The sequence below is a fragment of the Chelonia mydas genome, chromosome 8, assembly GCF_015237465.2.
Source record: "Chelonia mydas isolate rCheMyd1 chromosome 8, rCheMyd1.pri.v2, whole genome shotgun sequence".
Taxonomy (NCBI): domain Eukaryota; kingdom Metazoa; phylum Chordata; order Testudines; family Cheloniidae; genus Chelonia; species Chelonia mydas.
Window position 1 is genome coordinate 68,518,862 of NC_057854.1, and position 21,141 is coordinate 68,540,002.

General features: G+C 39.2%; 1 protein-coding gene across 1 annotated transcript in view; it reads left to right on the forward strand.

Moving 5' to 3' along the window:
- Positions 1-382: 382 nt before the first annotated feature.
- Positions 383-21,141, forward strand: part of OLFM3 (olfactomedin 3) — a 107,596-nt gene continuing 86,837 nt past the window's right edge. Inside the window, exon 1 of the mRNA XM_007062618.3 lies at positions 383-1,144. Within this exon, the coding sequence (XP_007062680.1) occupies positions 1,076-1,144 (69 nt within the window). The 5' untranslated portion in view covers positions 383-1,075. The remainder of the gene's footprint in view (positions 1,145-21,141) is intronic.

Consider the following 21,141-nt stretch of genomic DNA (forward strand, 5'->3'; position numbering starts at 1 on the left):
CCACAATGATGTCCTTCAAGTTGCTACTTAGAACTTGACAGCTATGCAGCTCACTGCCGATCCCTGCCCTTCCTAGAGTCCCCATTAATTGGCTCTCCAGGTGGCCCCTAGGGGAACAGTCTGACAGCCCACGTGGCCTGTACCTGACCCTCCTGGGTCTCAGCTGCTTAGCTCCCTGGCTGCTTCTCTTCCTCCGACAGGGAGCGGCTCCTGGCTGATCTGTAAGAGCAGGGAGCCGACAGCACACATGGCCAATCCCTGCTCCTCGTAAAGTCCTGGCTGTTCACCTTCTCTGCTGCTTTTCTACCGCCCTCATCACCAGTCTATGTGTCTGTCTCTGGCTATTTCAAGCTGCCTATGGTAAGATTCTTGTGTCTAGCCGCCTCTAGACAAAGGGACAGAAATGGCGGGCTGCACATTGCTTTCTGGCCATAGTAAAATGCTTCTGTCACCAGCACACGGGATGGGAGAAAATGCAAACTTTATTTCGGGGCTTTGGGGAGCCAGCCCGCCCCCTGCCGGTGATTTCGGAGTGCCTGGGCTCTGCCAGCTCCAGTGCCCTGTAGCTCTTTCCTGTGTGGCTAGTGGAGCCCGCTCCGCAGCTCAGGCTGCCAGCAAATCCCGAAGTGAGGCTAGCGAGAGGGAGTGAGTCGGTCCGTGTTTGGTTAACAAATTCCCTGCAAAACAGCCCCCGAGCCCCCCAGAGCTGTGCTGATGTCACATCCGCTGCCCAGGTCTCAGCCCCTCTGCCAGCAGCTAGGGCTCCGCTCTTTTCTTGGGTCAAAACTTTTGCGGTGGGTTGGTTGCGGGCGGAGGGAAGGGGGGCGAGGGGAGGGGGGGGCTGGAGGCGCTTCAGCACCACGGCCAGCGCCTTCCTCGCTTGCCTTCCCTGGGCTGGCGCTCCCCTCCCTCTCCGCTCGAAGGATGCCTGCGGAATGATTGTCCCTCGGGCGGCTGCGGCTTCCATTCGGCTCCGGCGGGCGGGCAGAAAGTGCAACTGACTAGCCTGGGCTCTGCAGCGAGAGCGGAGTGAATGAATGAAGAGTGAAAAGAGCGGAGCACACCTTGGATCAGAATGCAGGCGGCCTCCAACATCCTCAACCTGCTGCTGCTGGCTTTGCTCGCTGGGCTCGATCCTTCCAAGGTAGGAGACGGTGTATTGTGGTTCGCATGAGACCATCTGAAAGCTGTCCTCCTATGCCCAAGGCTCCTTCCTTCCCCCCCCCCCCCCCCGCCCTTTCCTCCCGCTCCTGGCAGATGACAAGTTCACCTATCCCAGTAATGCCACCTCAAGGTAAATAAATAAATAAAAATAAATGTTTTATGGAGCAGGCAATGCGGATCTCTCGGGGTTTGGCTTTCGGCGTGGAAAGGCTTTTGTGTGTCCTTTTGTTGTCCGATCAGCAACACTGGATAGTAACGGGAAGGATATTTTGTTGTCAACATTCATTGAGATGTCTGGTTCCATTGTTTAAGAAAGAGATGCCCCCCCTCTCCCCGCTCCTTTTCTCTATGTGTATGCTGGAAATTGGTCAATAATTCTAACAACGCAGACGTGCTGCAGTTTGTGTCCAAAACATTTGGGGTGCTCCTACAATTGAAACCTCGAATAGAAAAGATTAATTGTCTCTGATCGCTGATATTCGGATTCCCGTCTCCCCCTCCGGAGTTTACTTTATCAGACAAAAATAAAAGAAGCTGGTGATAGAAGCGTTACAACGCTAAGACTAGGATGGAAACAACGGTTATCTGTTGAACTCTGGAAACTGTCCAGCTCTGGCTGAAATTAACACTAGACTACCCAGCACAAGTCAAGGAGATATTTATAGTGACCAATCAATATACATCAGCCATTATGAAACATTTAGCATTAGCATCAACACTGGTATCAGTGTTGTAAGAAATGAAAAAATATATATATTTAGACTGAAAAGCTGAAGTGTCACGGGGGAAAAAGGCTTAGGGTTTTTTCCCCTTGAGTACAATAGCCACGCTCTAGACTGCAGCAGAGTTTCATTATTTTCAAGTGCATTCAGGTATCAAAAATATCAGCTCTGAAACTGAATTATGAATACTTAAAAGTAAGCAATATCTTACATTATACAAGCTGTCTTGTGTAGCGAATTTAAAAATCCTTTAATAATTTATGGAAAATCAGCCTTGTGCAATACCATTTAATAGCACTGATAACTGAAAACCACTAGACCACTGTATTTTGTGCAGTATAAACTTAGAACTTGTCTCATCTGTCTCAGTATTTATGTTATGCAATCTTTGGATTCCTTGTAGGCTATATACGAAGGTAATGAGACAAAGTACTTTTGTTGAGTATATCAGTCCATTACCACAAGTAGTATACATTGTGTTGTCACCACTCATACAGTATGTATGCGAATGTCATTTTAATGATGCCTTTTTAATACTAAACAACTGTGTGAAACAGTTTCAGCACTAGTAAACAGCTTTTCTTCTCCAGGTAGATGTCAAAATTGACCACATAAAAAATAATGGGTTTCAGAGTAGCAGCCGTGTTAGTCTGTATCCGTAAAAAGAAAAGGAGTACTTGTGGCAACTTAGAGACTAACCAATTTATTTGAGCATAAGCTTTCATGAGCTACAGCTCACTTCATCAAATACAGTAAACAATGTCCATCTTGAAAAATACACTGAGATAAAACTTTAAAACCATTTCAATGGAAATCTAATTTACATTTGTAGAAATAAGTTTTGAGGATTTTTAAAAATAGCAATTCTAAGTGAAATTTACCTTACAAAACCCATAAGTAAGCTCAAGTAATTGTTAACATTGAAGTGTTTAGTAGCTATTATTGTAATTTATAAAGATAGATTCACCAAGCAAATACATGAGAGTTGTACATATGTATGAGCAGCAGCATGTGCTTGTTTTATATTAGTGAAATTCCATGCATACATTTTATGTTAATGAAATCCCATACTTACATTTTGTTTTATCTGTTTTTCTGTACATGCGAGAGGCAACAATCTAGCCACAGTCACACCCAGTCAACTCTTTTAATGTCAAAGGGAGCCACTGCCTGAGAGCAACTGTGGGCAGAATTTATATCAATTTGTCTATCTCCACAATAGTAAAACCCCTACTATAGGAACTGAAGTGAAGCTGGCATACTTCTTTCTGCCCCACATCAGGTGTCAGTGATGTCCCCCATATACATGATGGCATAAACTCTGCATCAACCATGTCTATACTCATTTAGAACAGAAAAGACGTAATGATCCACTTTAAAGATATGCATAAATTAACTTTTCAAACTTTGCTTCTAGCCCTTTTGGTACTGCATTATACTATGCAGAGGGCATAAAAATAGCCTTTTATTCTACACTCTGTGTGACATTTTAGGGGATATTAAAATGTTCATTGCAGGCTATTTTAATTTTGTAAAGGGGTCATGGACTGAAAAGCAAAAAAGTCCTTAGGATAATATAAAAATAAAAGGCCCTAGTCAAACTTTGCTATTTAACAGAACTGAGCTGGGTTTTCATAGATCTAAACACCAAAGGCATACACTTCTCTCAATGATTTTTTTCGCCAGATTAAGCATATAAAGTGTATTGAATATAGCAAATTATACATCTAATTATTCACATTTTAAGACTTTAAATAATAGCTTTCAAATTTCTGTGACAAATTATGTATATGCAAAACTCCTCTAGTTGTCTTTACTATTGTCTTTATTCTTATTGCCTTTTAATGTATTTATTTTAGTTATTGACTGTCTTCAGTAAATAAGTACAAATAATGACTGAAAGCACTTAGGAAATAGCAGTAGTACAAATATATTCATTTATTTATTTATTTAAGAAGAAATGAAGCAATAATATCCTGCCCTTCAGATTGGATAGCATATTTGCCATTTGAAATTAGTTGGGGGGACTAAGGGGATGTTAATATGCCTTTTTTGAAAAAGAATTATTTGTGATAACTTCGCTCAGCTTTTATACTTATCCCTTTTAGTGAGAGCTAATTCTATATGGTGTATATATATATATATACTTATGAATATTTACACACCCGCTGCACATGCACATTACCCTAATAAATCACATTAAAAGTTTTGGAATAGATGACATAATATATTTTTACTAATGTGCTAGATATTGTGATAGATTTACTGTGTAGACAGTAATAAATATATCCAATGTTATTTTAAAAAAAACAAATAAATAAATAGTAATAATAATACCTAGAGCTTATATAGCACTTTTTGTCACTAGACCTCAGAGCACTTTACAAAGGCGGTCAGTATCATTTTTCCCATTTTACAGATTTCACAGAAGTCAAAACGTTCCCCAGCAGAGAGGCCACTATTGACTCTTAGAGGATCATATGATATTTGCACTCTTATTGTGACAAGCATTCTGTGTTAGAACTTATTAGGCTATCTCCCAATCATAAAGTGTTTAAGTGTCGCCATCTCTTGGTAAGATATGTAACCAGAAAAAGTGTATAGTTTAGTCTTTAATTTCTGAAATGCTAAAGTATTTATATAAACTGAGTTCATTTATTTTCCACATTGACACATTTTCAGTATTTTTGTTAAACTTGACAGAATATTGACTGTGCATGGAAACTCTTCTTTAACTAAATGGAAAGCAGTTCACCACCAATTGATTTTACAAGTGTTTAATGCTGCTGACAGACCATCAATTTTAGTTCAAGAAAATGATTAAAATGTCTTGTCTCTTAATTAGACTACAATTATAATATCTACTTATATGGAAAATACAAAAAAATCATTGTTCATAATAATGTACTTCAGTAAAGTTTTATTTCCATCAGAGTGGCTGGATATTTAGCAAGAAGTCTAGTTTTAATCAAAAGGTTTCAATTAGAAATACGAAAGCTTCCCTCGGTATTTCACTCAGATCCAATATCTTGAGAGAAAGAACTATTAAATATTTGGAAATTCCTAAGAATTGCTGCTAGATGGCATCTCTGTGCTGCTTTTCTAAAAGCATGGTGTATTGTAATGATCTTGATAGTATATAAAGTGGCCTTCTGTTAAAAGGACCATTTTAGGCAGGCCATCATTTAATCACTATACCAAATAATCACGATAGTATAACAGAAGTAAGCATTTCAAAGCTATTCAGTGCTCACCTCTGAAGAAAATAAGCAGAGAATGTTTAAAGGACTGTCTTCATTCTAGCCAGAAATATTTAGTTTTAATTTTGAAATCCTAGAACTTAAATAGGCCTTAAAAATGTGCATGCATCATTCAAACACAAATTTTACATGTACATTATTTCTCTAAGTCCCGTAATTACTTTATGTTCCACATTTGATTGGTTTTGATTTCTTGAAATTTGCCAAAAAAAAGTTTCAGAAGAAGACGGACTAATGAAATCAGAACAGGACCAAACATATAGCATAGTCAGGAAAAAAGTGTAAATTATATATATGGCTTTTATTAACATGATTTTGGAAAAGCTGAAGAAACAAAAACAGATCTAAAATTCATTGGTTACTGCAGAATGCATACTATATCTCTGTATTTTCATCTTAAAATTGTTTGTACTTGTAGATTTTCAAAATCCATAAAGTTGTTCAGAAACTGTAATAGTCTTCATACTGTTTGCCCAACTAGCAACTAAAAACTTTTTTCCCAGAGAGTTAAAGGAAAAAAGGAGTTATATCAAGTATGCTTCATTAGTGTTACAAGTTAATTCATTCCCTTTATGAAATTCCATAACAGCAATATCATACATGTGCCAAAATACATTATTTTTATTGAAAATAATGACTCCATAGTTCTATGATCCATTGCAATGTACATGTAAAATCTCATTAGCCACTATGTAATTAATTTAGCCTATTTTTTCTACTATCTGTGGTTAGTTAATATGAAAATCTGGTATTAACCATCAAGCCTACATATGACATTGGGAGACATGAAAGTTCTAAAACATTCATTTCTGAGTCTTGTCAACTACCACCTGGTGTCTGATCCCCTATTTCTGAGCAAGATAATTTAGAATCCAGGGAAGAACTGTCTTCAATTACATGTAACTTTGTCCCCATCCTTGATCCTCCCATACTTGGGTTCAGAGTAGGATATAACACAGGGATGGCGTTAGCCACTAGCAGCTGTTCTATTTCCATTTATGAACAGGGTCCAAATACCACTGGTTCTCTCAGCAATAAACAATACGGTTGGTCATCAGACAGTAACTTTTTGCCTTAGAGACCTGGAAAGAGTGAATGGAATTGAATAAAGTTGGTTCATATATTTCCTCTCAATCCAGCCCCAAAGGGCACCACTTCCACATTGGCTGTGAAGTTACACAAGGATCTCCCTTCTTTTTTATTTTATTCTAATACTATTGGAAGAGATTGTGACAAAACAAGTGACACACAGAGTTGCCAATTCTTGTGATATTATCAAAAATGTCATAATTTTAGGTGTATATATGGGAGGAGGTGTTAAGCTGCTGCTATCAGAAGAAAAACAAAAACCATGTATTTTTAAGCACTAACTAAAAATGGCCACTGTTTCCCATTATTCTTAACAAGACTGGAGCCACAGGTTGTTTGTAGCCAAGATGGCTACTGTTGCAGGTGGAAGTTGGATGGTTATTGACTCCCAATGTTTTTAGTACAAAGACAGTTTCACACTCTCTAGATGAATGCAGACTTAGCTACAGCTACAGTTATCAATACATTGAAATCTCCCAGGTTGACAGTTATAATGACCTACATTAAGAAATGAACCTGGAGGCACTGAATAACCTACAGCTGATTCAGAACACAGCAGCCTCACTATAACATAGTGAGACACAAATACATCAATACACAGCTCTGGGTTCTAATAGAATCCCCTCCAAAACATTATTATTAATTAACGAATGCCCAAGTGAGACAATAAAGATGAAAAAGTTCAAATATAAAATATAAGGAATGGAGACAAAACAGATGCATAAGCCAAAACAAAAAAAATGCAAAAATGTCTAAAAGGCTTAGGAAGGTATCACACACATTTTAGCCATTCAGTAGCCTCGGGATCAGCAGTGCGGGGACTGGAAAGTCCTCCTGATAGTCCAACATGAGATGAGCTGCCATTCACTAGATGTGCCGCATTCTCCACTCCACCACAACTACACAGAGGGCAGTTCCTGAGTCCCCAGTTGCAGTCATTTGTACACCTCACCACCCTGCATTTGAAAATGTTGAGCTTGCATCAGAGCTAGCATGTCAGGTCATAGCCAGGCAGTCTCTCATCAGGCTGAGTAATGAGGAGGAAGTTTCTTACAGAGGGAGCAGCTCATTCCCATTTTGCTTGCAACAATGTGGCAAGATCCGATAGCCACTTGGTGTTTGCTGGTCTCATAGTTCCCGTTATTCTCATCATTTGTTTCAGCTGTACATCAACTAGCTTTGTCTGGGAAGAGTTTAACCACACAGGAGTAGCAGAGAGCTAGCAGCAAGCTGCACAATGTTTGTGCATTAGGTTCCCAAGTTGATCCTGCAAGCTTGATTAGGAGGCCATTTCTGGTCTTAATCTTCTGAGCTACCTAGGTGAGGTGGTCCTTGTAGGTAAGCATGTGAGCTAAAGTAACTCCTAGATAGAGTTTTGAGTCATGTGCCAGCTCTTCTCCATCCAAGAAAATGCTGAGCTCTTGTAGCTGAGATGGAAGCATGACAACATAGTCTTTGACTCACAGGACTTAAGTCTCTTAAGTAATAGCCACTAATGGTGGCTCCAGTTGTCCTCAATCTTTTTGAAGACTCTGTCTTTTGAAACGAGGCAGATGTTATCTGTCTATGTGAATTACCTTGAAATTGTCAGAGGCAGATCATTCATAAATATGTTCAACAATGTTGGAGCAAGAACATATCCCTGGGTATCATGTGGACATGGATGGTCATGCCCATTGGTTGGAGCAGTAGTCAGGCCTCCGATCAGAACACGAGTCAGGCATGGTGGTTAGAGCAGGAATCATTAGCCAGGATTCAGAGTTCAGGGTCACAGCTGGAGTCAGATGCCAGGTGTCAGAGCCAAGGCTCACACCTAGAGTCAGGAGCTGGAGCCTATGCTCAGAATCGGAGTCAGAGACCAGATGCCAGAGCCAAGGGTCAGAGCTGAAATCAAAGGTCAGGAATTAGAGCTGAGAGTCAGAACCAGGTTACCTGGAGTGAAACAAACCAGGGGAAGGGCTGGATCCAAGGCAGCAGCAGGGCTGGAACAAGGAGCAGGTCTGGGAACCAGCAGGCAGAGGCGCTATTGCAGCCATGGGCAAACACTTTGAGCAGCTAATGAACTGCTGCTACCACTGGTCTTAAGAGCTGATCTGATGACTTTTCCAACCAGACACTGTAGCCACTCAGACAGCCTCCTGCAGGTCAGTTGTGCTCATTAGGGTTGCCCAGAGACTGGCTGTGCTGCAGGTCCTTCTTCCAGACTGGCTCTGCTGCCAGACTCTGATTCCTGACCCTGAGATCCCATTGAATGCCAAATTAAATTCAAAGTCCTAGCCTTCATCTGTACAGCCCCCAATAGGCTGGGACTCTCAAAGACTTTCAGAAAGATGACAATCTATCATGATACCTTTAATCTCAGAGGCACTGGATATTTTAACAAGTGAGGATGAACCTCACAGGAGTAGATTCATGACTTTTTTTGGTGTCTGGACTTTGAGTATGACAGTCTCTACCACAAGAAATTAGAAAGACAACATTCAGGAGCAAACATAAACCCCATCTCTTGATCATAGCTTTCCCTGAATAACAACTGACTATAGTTATTGTAATTTATAAACATGATGATGTAGGTTTTTGAACTAGGCATGCTGCCGCACCATGTGGCTTGAAGCGATTTCCATTATATAGGGAGTTTACAGTTTGGTTCAATTGCTCTCAGCACCCCCACTGTACAAGTTCTTTCAGTACCCCTCAACTCCAACATAAAAAAGAACCCTCAGTATTCTCTCTGGAAGGGAGAAGAATACCAAAGGAGAAAACTAAAAATCATGTAGATCTTGCTTAATTTTTGTAAGACATTCACTTACCATGACAATGAACATGGCATATGCACCTAGAGACAGAGAGAATCTTTTAATGGCATATGTCAGTCAAATGTGTGTTTCTAAAATCATGATCGGGGGAGAGGGATGTATGTAAAAGTTCAACATGCTATCTAATTAGAGTGGAGTTCTGAGTCCCACAGCTAATAAAAAACTGAGGCTATATACAGTAATTATGCATACTATAATTTAAAGAATAATATTGTTTTAAATGCTGTTGAGGTAGAAACATATATAGTAAGCCTACAAAATATTTTAACAGATTTCAAGAACTTGGAAATTAGGATCAAAGAACTTTGAGGTCACCTACAGTGTAAAGGTGATAATCTGTCCTATGTCTCACAAACAGACTTGGCTGATATTCATGCACCTCAGTGCACCTGCAAAGCAGAGCAGATGTGCCTCATTTCACCATGTGATATTCATGCTTTTCTTTTTAGAAGAATATCTTTCAGAAGTACAAAAATTCCAAATATGGTCATAGCCACAATCCAAGTATGTCTATCACTACTGTTACTCAATCTGGCTCATTCAAAGACTATTTTTTCGCAGGTAAATAAGCTGGTTATTAGTTGAAAGGAACTTCCCAGTGGCTCCTGTAGTGCACATCACTGGTCTTCAGGGGCTTAGACTTGGCCATGTGGGCTTTGATTAATGCCTCTAAACAAAAAACAAACAAACATCATGTAAATTTAGTAATCATGATATCCATGCTGGATATGGGAATGAAGTTCTTTTACCATTGCTGCCGATAGAAGGCATGCCCCCACCAGCTACACACAGCCTAATTCTTACTGATAGCCTCTCCAAAACCTAAGAGGCATTAAGGGTCCTTTGTTAAAGGAGAAAGAGCTTTCTCTTCCTTCTTGTCTCCTTCCAGTGTAAAACCCATCTAATCGCCCATGTGCTTGAATGGAGGGACAGGTGGTATAGCATTTTTTTCTTCTGTATCAGAAAGTTGATATTGTGGTTGGTTAATTTATATTTATCTACGTTTTCAGGACAATTCTTGTAGGAGAATTTTGTAGAACAATAAGCTATTAAACTGGGGCGAGGCAGTCTTTGTCATCCAAGTTCATAACTGAGAGATCAGGGATTTTGCTATCCCAGGGTAGTGAAACCTTCTGGTAGAAACTGCTGGGGGTTGGCCTGGGCTAGTTCTAGGCCAGAATGTTTGCTGGGCTTGTGGTCTAGTCCTGTGGGACAGTCCAAAATTGATCCTCAGACCAGCCAGAAGGAGTTTGTTTGTTGATTCAGTCAGGAGAAAGATGCAGGTGCAATCATTTTGCAAGTATGTTTACTCTTGTTTGTTTTCCTCCCTTGGTTATTTTTGTTTTGTTCATGTTCAGTAACAGTTGCAGCCTATGGGCTTTTATTTCCAATCAGATTGTGAGCATCCTTTACAATGTTGCAGACTGAAGTCTTATATTTATTCACTGCACAGGTACAGCATAGGAAATGGCCTTACAAGCTTCTCCACCCTGCCTCGCTCACCTTGGGGATCACTTGCAGAAGTGAGAAAATAGTTCCATTTCAACTGTCCAATCTGTGTGCATCTTTGGCCTGGCTGCACAGCCAGCCAGCAAAGGTGTCAAATTAGTGTCAATGGAGGTGACAGTTTTTTGTTATATGGAAACTTTTTCACTGGGAACTGGACTGAGACACCCAAACTCATTTTATGTAAGTCACTAAACAGTCACAAGATGTTAACTTACAATCATTATCAGAACTAGGCTGGATTTGAACTGCCAGCCTAGAAATAAAAGGTTTTATATCTCATTGCCCAGTTGCCTCTGTGTCTTTGTGCTTTTTATTTAGAGGACAGATATTCTAGAACACATCAATTCCAACAAAATAAAGTTATTTACAAAATGTCTATTAGCATTTTATAAAGGATTTTATTGAGTGTGAGTCTACAGGATGAAAAAAATCCTTTAATATTTTGGCCCTTTCCGAGTCTCTCTCTCATGGAGTCTCCATGCAATCATTCACAACAGCTTTATATAGCCCAAAATGTAATACTTCTTGTTTCTTCATTCCCCTTGGAAATGATTATGATCAAGAAGAAAGTCATCAAATGGATTCCTTGACATTTATTCAAATGAATCCCTGTAAATCTGATTATAGCTTTAATCTCCAATGTAGTATTACTTCCCTTGAAAACATTTTTCAGTTGGGACAACCAGGATTTAGGTACATTCTACAAACAAAGGGGCCACACTTGTCCCTCTGATTTCAGGGAGTGATGCAAGTATTTGCACCTTTCTGCGGCTGTGGGGTAAGCTGTACTGGGGCAGTTGGGTGAAGGAGGATCCGCAGTAAAGGCATGTTGCAGAACTCCTTTATAAATTGTCAGTGGTAATTTTGGGAATGTGTTTGTTCTTATGTAGCTGATGTGCTCTGGGATAGCTTTCTTATTAATTGATATACTTTGCCATATGTATGCATGGTTGTTGGTTTCTATTTAATTAATTAATTAATTAGAAGCACCCAGATTAAGGTCCTGATTCAAGATAGCACTTATACATACTATAATCCATCCCTGCCTAAAATAGTATGTAAGCACATAATTAATTTTTAAGCATGGACTTCAGTGGGACTTGAGCACATGTTTAAGTGCTGTACTGAATAAGGATGATGTCTAGAATTAGGGCATAATGGTCCAATGATTCAGCAATATTTTATCACATAAATAGTTGTTAATTATTTACGGGAGCAGACCCATTGTACTTATTATAGAATTTAGTTGTTTTCAGTTGTTGTTTGTATTTATTTTATTTATTGCCTTTGGGGGTGGTGTTATTCCTTTATATAAATAAGAAAAGTAACTTATTTAGTGTCCAAATAAATATTTATTCCTACATCATTTGAATATGGGTTATTTCTGTTTCAGTTTCCAAATACTCTTCTGCATTTTTTCTGCCCTTTGTTATAGTCACACCAGTGCTGTGGTGTGCAGGTGAACTAACATTCTCAGCACACAATTTATTTCTGTATTTTTTCAAAATATTGGATTTGATGTTAAAATCAGTGGAGAACAGAGCAGCTGAAAACTTACAATGCTTTAACAATGTAATATATCATTTATGAAACATGCAACGACTGAGATTTACTATTCAGAAGCAGTTCAAAAGCATTTTATTTTTAACAATAATCCACACAGATCTTCATTAGATTTTAGTAATCGTAATACAACATTTTCAAAGTAAAACTGTTCTCTTTTTAACAAGACATGAGCAGTTAGTGATTTGCTTTGAATTGCCGGTCACTCTGGACCCAACAGAACTGATCCTGTTCCTACTACATTCCATAGGAGTTTTGCTGTTGTCTTTGGTTGAAGCAGAAGCAAGCCCATTATTTGTAGTTTATAGCTCTTTGGCTCCCCATTATTTTCCAATTAGCCAGCGCTAGCTGAACATGACTGTTCACAGGGACCCACAGTCTAGCACATTTTGTGAAAGCACAAAATTTTGATGTATTCCTTATAAGGATTCTATTTCTGTACCACAGAAACCTTATAAGTCATTTTCTTTCTTTGCTATTTAAAACAGGGTTTTTCTAAATGTTATTTTTAAAGGGAGACCTAGAGAGAGAAAAACTGTTAATAACTCCAAGTCCACATATGCCAATTATTATGCTCATACGTTATATTCATGGTGAGAAATCTCTCAAAATTAGTACTGGCTGGGAAATGATTTTTGTTTCCATAAAGAAATTTAAAAAAATATTTTGCCTTTCATTCAGATTTCCAGTTGAAATTTCTGTTTTGATGAAAAATGGCTTTTTTGTTAAAAAAAAAAATCAGAGGAAAAATTTCAGTCATTTCTTCTCAAAGACCCACTTCACATATAGTCTTTTATTTGCAGATTTTCAACTTTTTAAATAATTCTGAAGATACTAGCGGAAAGAAATACTTAAAATGCAAGGCATATATGCAGGTCCATTTGAGGATAACTAAGTCAGATCTTAAAACCCGTATGTATACACTGATGAATTATCTGAGCTTGTGTGGGAGAGTCTAAATTTCAAAATTACCTTAGTATTATTGTTCCTACACATGCTTCAGATTCAGTGGTCCAGTCTGGGTCCCTCTTTAATATTTAGCAAATTTTAAAGAGAGGTGAAATAAGCTTACATATAGAACTGATATAACGATTCACATGAGTGGAACACATAGACTATGGCTGCTCCTATAAGTTTATGAGTACTTTCTGTGAGATATTGTGTGCCCTCATCTCCCATCGGCTTTCCCAGAATTTGGGGCTTGGGCCCATAATGAGATCACAAAAGAGTCATACATGCTATCTGTGTAAGTATTTAAGTGCATTTTCACAAAGTGTCCAAAGAGACTTGTGTTTGACAGCCTAACAAATGTTAGAGCAGTCCAAATAATTAAGAAATGAACAGATTAAACGTCATAATCAACTGACAAGAGACTGATTCTGGTACCTTATTATAAAGGCTATTAAGTCAGAGAAGTGCATACAAGAGCCCCCAGAAATGCTTCAATTGTACCAAAGGAGAAGAACCAAAGGCAGTAAATAACATTAGGCTTATTGCATCAGTAGCCCACATATATAAACTACAAATAAATAAATAAATATAAAGAATCTGTAGACAGAAAATTTACTTCCTAACTGCCTTGCTAAGTTCTGAACTTTTTACTGAGAATTTGTTCCCTTAAATTATTTGTTACAGTATGCCCTGAATTAATTGTTTTAATGTTCACAATACATCAGCAACATTTTTTATTTTTGTGATTTATGCGGAGAGGATTTCTGCCTAATAGATTTAATCTAGCATTAGAATGCTTATGTCACCACAAGTTAAGCCAAACAATTACTTAAATGTGTATTTCAAACTCTTAGCATTACATTCAAGATTGTTGTTGTTTTAAAATTGTGTTTCCTACTGTCAGTCAGCAGAGTATTTTCATTTTCTTTTGTGTTGTGCCCTGATACACTCATTGATTTTTTTCCAATCAGAAGCCATTCATCCATTATATTTATATATAGATATAAAATCAAAAGCTCTGGTCAAGGTACTTGTTACTGTGTAATATTCATTCAGTGTGAGTAGAATTTCTGGTCCATTGGTTGTTATTTTGGTAACAAATAGTTTTCATCCATTATTTTACATACTTCTAATTGTATTTGAGATACAAAAACTGAAATGAATTGAGCAGTGTGACTATCTGACAAAGATTTTCAGAATGAAATCTGAAGGTGCATGGCCAATACATCATGGGTGACAATGTGGGAAAATGACTGATCTTCCACTAACTCACCTTACTTTTGTGATTATAGATAAATAGATGAAAGAAGAGATGATTGAGAGGAAGGATGGTTTTGTGGTTAAGGTGCTGGACTGAGACTGGGATCGATTCCTGGCTCTGCCACAGACTTCCTATATGACCTTGGAAAAGTCACTTAATTTGTTTGTACCTCAGCTCCCCATCTGCAAAATGAGGATAATATTCCCTGTCTATATTGTCGATTTTGACTGTACATTGTTCAGGACTTGAGGACTGGATCTTGGTTGTGTTTTCTCTAAGCGCATCCTAAATACTAATACTAATAATTTTATTATTTCTAATTTAACTAAAAGCATCATTCAGTCAACTGTCTTTACCATAAATTTAAAACAAGTACTCATTAACAAATTCACCAGTTCACACAAAGATAGCTCCTAGCTGTTGCTTAATCCAGCAGCTTCCAGTTCTTGATCTATCATCTCCCATTTCCACAACCACCAGTAAAGAAATGTAGCTGTCCAAAGTTACTATTGCCCTAGGGCTAAAGTTATCCTCATTGTGAACAGTAATGTGAGGGGGAGGGAGAAGGAAGAGAGCAACTAGTAGTGTGGTCTTCCTCCCTTAATTTAAAACAATTTCTATTAGGACAGGTTGGTTTGAGGTGCTTTTTCTTCCTGATTCCATAAATTGTGAAAATGGATCAAAATCAGAACCTTGAATACACTCCCTTTTACACCTAAGAGAGGGGAGGGACAGAGCAGACTATCTAGAGCCAAACCTATGGTTTTAGTTCTGGATTGGATTCCAAACTGGAAAGTGTCTATTGTTTTCTGTTTTTGTTTTAAATGATTTTACAGAAAAGAAATATAAAACAACAACTCAGTGCACACACATCTTAGGAGCTGATACTCACAAAGCATTCAAGATGCATGTACAGCAAACCAAAATGTGTAAAGAAGGAAATTATATCAATGTTCCAATAACCTAATTACAAAGCAATAAAAAATACCCTGTGACCATTCACACAACATAAATGCCTAGAGGTAAATAATTGTAGTCAACAGTTTACACACTACCTATAGTCTGGAAGTTGTTCATCCAATAATTACCTATAATTAATACATTTGCAAAAATCAGGAAAGGTTTGTATATTATTCATGAACCAGAATGAAGACCTAAATTCACTGAACTTTTGATTTGTTTATTCCTGTTTTACTAGCTCTACTTTATAGTTGATACACCCAGAGGTAATGCAATATCCCACAAAGGTAGCAATTACATATAGATAAGGGCATTTTTATTAAGCAGAAAAAAAAGAATTATAATTTTTCCTTCATACTTATGTTCTCTATCCATTACATCTCTTTCTAAATCATAAGAAGAAGCCAGGCACCTGCAAAGACAGATAACTTTATGAACTTCATTAACTGATACAACTTCTGGAAAAAGAGATAAAATGACATTTTTGATAACATGTGACTTGTATGATATCTGGGCTATTGAATTTTCTAACCATTTAAAAGATAATCTGAATAATGATGAGTTGTCTGAAGTATCCATTCACAATATATGACTGCATCTTAGACCAGGAGCATCTGACTGAGAAACAGAAGTCCATCCTTGTAGCAGAAATTGATGCATTCAAATTATGTAAATTATGGATGAGTCCATGTGAAAACTATTTTTGCTATGGTTTAGATATGCTCTCATCTGTTCCGAAAGTTTCTTTCAAATATGTATTACATTTATAAAACCAAATGTCCAATTCAGTTCTACCAAAAGAAATACTGGGCAATTTACAAAATGATGGTTTAAATATTTCAAGTTCTTTTCTTGATTTTCTACATGTCTGCACCATGCAATGTTGTCATAAATACTAGCAGACAACTGAGACTGTGAAGTTGTAATCTTATTTTTTCATTATCTTTTTCTTGAAGAACAGTTATTGATTTTTCCACATTGGGAACTCTTCTTCTAAAGACATTAAGAGATGAATATATATTTCCTAAAATAATTTCCATCTCCTCAAGAGCCATAATCATAGACTCTAATTCCAGACATTTGAGAATTGGTCAGTTGATCAGAATCAGAGTGGGCAATATCATGTAGGTTAGATACTAAAACGCTTCCTGAGGTGACAGGAATCTTTTTCAAAGTAACATATAAAGTGCCATACCAGACCACAAAAAGGTCCATCTAGGTCAGTAACCTGTTCTGGCAGTGGCCATTATCCATATATATATGATCATTTTTAAAAAAACTTACTAAGTCTAAATTATATCTTTTGGTAGTGACTTTCACAGGTTATATGTTGGGTAAGAAGTCTTTACTGTAATAAATTTTAAATTTTGGTCTTAGAATCTGCTATAAGAGTGGTTCCCAAACTAGGGGCACCGCTTGCTCAGGGAAAGCCCCTGGCAGGCCGGGCCGGTTTGTTTACCTGCCATGTCTGCAGGTTCGGCCGATCGCAGCTCCCAGTGGCCGCGGTTCACCACTCTCAGCCAATGGGAACTGCAGGAAGTGGCGCAGGTCGAGGGACGTGCTGGCCACCACTTCCTGCAGCCCCCATTGGCCTGGAGCAGCAAACCGCAGCCGCTGGGAGCTGCAATCAGCCGAACCTGCAGATGCAGCAGGTAAACAAACCAGCCCAGCCCACCAGGGGCTTTCCCTGAACAAGCAGCGCCCCTAGTTTGGGAACCACTGTGCTATAATGTCTCCATGTTCTTGTATTACTAGAAGTATCAATTTACCTTTTCTTAACCATTTGTTATTTTTCATACTTCTCTCATGGCCTCCCTTATCTGCCTTCTCTCCATACTAAAGGGTTCCAATCTTTTCAATCTCTCTGCATATAAAAGTCTTCCCAGGCCTCTAATCATTTTGTTGGCCATCTCTCAATGACTAGTTCTGCTCAATCCTTTGTGAGCCAGATTGATCAGAACTGAACATAATGATACAAGTGAGGGAGTACTGTTAATTTTTCAGGTTTTATGTTTCTGGTTCTGAGGAGAAAGCAAACCCTTGGAATAATAAGCAGCAATGCCATTCAGGGAGCATGTGTACGTCTGCAGCCACAAAGGCAGATGGGGGGTTGATAATAGAACTATAGGGTCTGGTTCTCATCTGACGTCAGTTTTACACTGGTGTGGAACCCCATTGATTTCAATGGAGGTACTCCTGATTTACACTGGTGTACATGAGCAGAATTTGGCCTGGTGTTCTAATATTAATCAATATCAATCTATGGATTAGATTGTGCCTCTGAAGCAGAGCTCTCTTTGGGGATGGTGCAAAGCCACACTGTACGGGTAAAGCACCAGGGGCACTCTGACCAGAGCGACATGGTGTATCAGAAAAGCACAAACGGTTTTTAAGGGGAGCGTAGCGAGCTCTATATATGGTTGACAGCTGTACGAGGCAGCAGGTAGGAGTGGGGAAGAGCCTGGATCTGTTTACTCTCTGCCCTTATTTGTGTATCAGACTCCCCCATAGAAAGCAGTTCCGAGGGCAGAATATGCCATTCACATATTCCTGCTTTACTCCTACCCCCCCCCCACCACCCTCCAGTGTACACCAGCATTAGAGGTGGCCAGGCTATAGCCCTATGTAAATGTGTCAACACATAGTGTAAACCACTGGGTGATGAATATGTCAACAATTTGATCTATCAGTAAAGACTGGCCTCAAACACCAACAAAGAAACTGGTCTCTGAGGCTCTCCTCTTTGGAGGCCCCACATTCCATGCCAGCTCTTTAACCTCCAGGCTGACCCTATTTATATGTCTCACAGTGGCACAAGAGGGAAGAGGTGGCTGATTTCCACCTATCATCTGGGGCCCCACAAATCTTGCCAGCCAGCCTTTCCATTTACTTCGCAATTAATATATTCCTATCACCCTGACACTAATACTACCTGACATGGTTTAACTAGCTGAGCAAGCAGTGATTTCTATACCTGTGTCAGTGACATATGCTACTAAGCTGAGAGTTGGCAAATGCATCCAAGGGGTGTGTGTGTGTAAAAGCTAGAAACTATATCTGTTTCCAATAGTTTGCATACAATTGTCATACAGTGCCACTACTCTTCTCCATCAGACAACTGTATCCAAATCAAAAAAGGTAGAAGGGGAAGTGCTCCCATAATAAGAATTTGTATAATTAGCAGGGCCAAAGTAAATTGTACACTTTTACTCCACCACATTTCAACATACAACCATCATAGTGGCATTTAGGCCCTGTGGTTGTATACTGCCTGTCTCCATATTCTGTGGTAGCAACTGCTAATTCATGATCCCCCTGAGCATGAACCAGTTGTGACTTTCAGTGGGTTAAATAGCAGGTTTGCATTCTAATCCTTTCTAATGGGAGGGTTATAAAGACAATCCTTACAGACCTTTTGCTGTTCCAGTACTGCTAGACGCTGCTAAAATAATACAGCTTTGTTAGCTGATATTTACAGAAATACCTCTCTACCCTGCTTTCCTCCAGTGACTGCACCACAACTAAGGTGGTGCAGAGTTTATCTGTGCTTACTCAGGAGGGGGAGCTCTGCTTTGTGGTGTGGGAGGAGGAAGGAGGTCAGAAACTGCTGTAAAAGAAGGTGCTCGGTGGTCAGCTTTGCAGCAGTGACTCACCCTCCACCCCAGGAATGTGTATAAAGGTACGAAACCTGGGTGGGGCAAGTCTCTTTGTTCCACGCAGCGAGGAAGCCAGCACCCACCCTCCCTCCCCTAGTGGAGGTGAATGGCGTGCTGGGTTAGGAACTGCTGTAGGCATTACTCTAGTCGCCCCTTTTAAAGGGGGGCTGGGAAGGAATTTTTCTCTGCAGCACCAGAATTGGCTTAGGTGGAGTGTGGTTTTTTCACTTTCCCCACAGCAGGTGTGAGGGAGGACCTTTTCTGGTGAGAAGAAAAGGTGGTAGGGCATATGTTGAAAATTATTTTGTAAGGTTGGGCAGATGTTCAGTGCAGGTACTCTATTGGGAGGGCAGCCAGTGACCAGATAAATGGCCTGGTAAAGGACTTAAAAGGAGGTACTGGATAAAGGAACAGAATGGGGGAGGGGGTTGGGGACTCCATTAATTGGCTGGGAGCCAAACTCCCTCCCACCCACCCCCGTGTTTCCATAGCCCTCCTTAACCCACTTATAAAGTTGGTGGATGGTAAGGTCCAAGCCATGGGTTGGCTGGGGGACCTGGATGGAAACAAGGGGCGGGGGGGGGGGGGGGCTGGTGGAAGCCCCAGAGAATTGTTTTGAATAAGCATGGAATTGCTCGCACTGTATACTTTATCTGCCGGGTAGTCCCAGACATCTATATAATAAAGTTGAGGCCTGATTAAAACCCATAACAAGTCTCCTGTCCTTCTTGCGGTATACCAAGACAATGCTTCCTGCTGTGTTCTACAATCTATACAGTACTATCCCAGGAACTCAAACTTCTGTGGCTTAGTCTTCATCTTCTGTTGATCTCTTTGCCCTCAAGAGTTATTTTCTCATTAGACCATGTATATATTCTATTACATGTTCAGTCAGTGAATTTGAAGATCTTTATTTCAGCAATAGATGAAAATCACTGAATCTGAAGTACTGGAGAAATTCCAATTACTGGGCTTACATTTTCCTCAGTGGCCTTTAAACTATTGCTATCCTCTTCCTCTGCAGTGGCTATTGCCACAACTCTCGAAGCTATTTAGAGCTGTTCACAATTTAAACAGCCTTTAAACATTCATCAGCCTCACAGCTGGAACACTAATTCAAGTCACTCTTACCAACTACATTTCTATTTAAGACATTTCTGTTTGCACTGTTCTGTTTGTCACAACATTAAGAAGAAATGTATAAAGCATAAATATGGAGCTTGCCTCATTCTGCTTTTTCCATCTTTCTCCCACCCGGTTACATATATTTCCTCATCTGTTTCTCTCCTCTCTGTGTTTAGTATGAACAATTTCTCTCACACACAGATATGCTCTTTGTATGATGGACCATTTCATTATTTATCTTAACAGTGAATGGAAAGAGAGTGTGTGTGTAATCTGCTAGATAGACACTGCAATGAAGAACAAAGTCCTCATCTGCAGCATAGGCACAGTAATGGGCAGTGAATTTTCCCACTACCCTGATAAGGGCTGGTCAATATTTTCCATTTGAAATCTTTCTTCAAAGAAAAAGGGCCCTCTTTTGAAAATAAAAATATTCATAGAAACCCTTGTTTTTTTCAAAATTTCTGATTCTTTCATGGAAAAAGCAAAGACTGCCTAATTGAAAACTAGTCAGTTTTTCACTGTTTTGGTTTATTGCTCTTTCTCTGGTTTGTCCTCGCCACCTTTTCTTTTTTCTTTCTTACCTGTCTTTCATTTTCTACTCTGCGACTGTAAAAGGAGCGAGGGAGTAAACAAGAGAGAAAATGGGGTAGGAGAAATAGTGGTGGGGGGACAAAAAAGCTGAAAATGGGGTTTAAGATTTTTAATTGAAACTTTGGAAAATTTGAAATTTTTATTAATTTTTTTTATGATTTTTTTAAAAGATCCAGAGAACAGGCTTTCCATTTGTCAACCATGAGCTCAAGTGCGGAGGACTTAAATCTAGGGATGAAAAAGCAATTCATTTTCCCCAAAATTCATTTAATTTTTACTCTCTGCTGAGACTGGTAGCTAGATTCAATTGTAATGGTGTTTTTTGGTGATGCAGGCACCTGTTTACTGACCATCTCTTACGATGCTTAGTAAACAGGCCATCAGCTCATTTGAGCAAAGCCAATGATCAACCATTGGATAGTAATGACTTTTCCTAAATGTCTGATCCTGCTACCATGCAATTCAATGGCA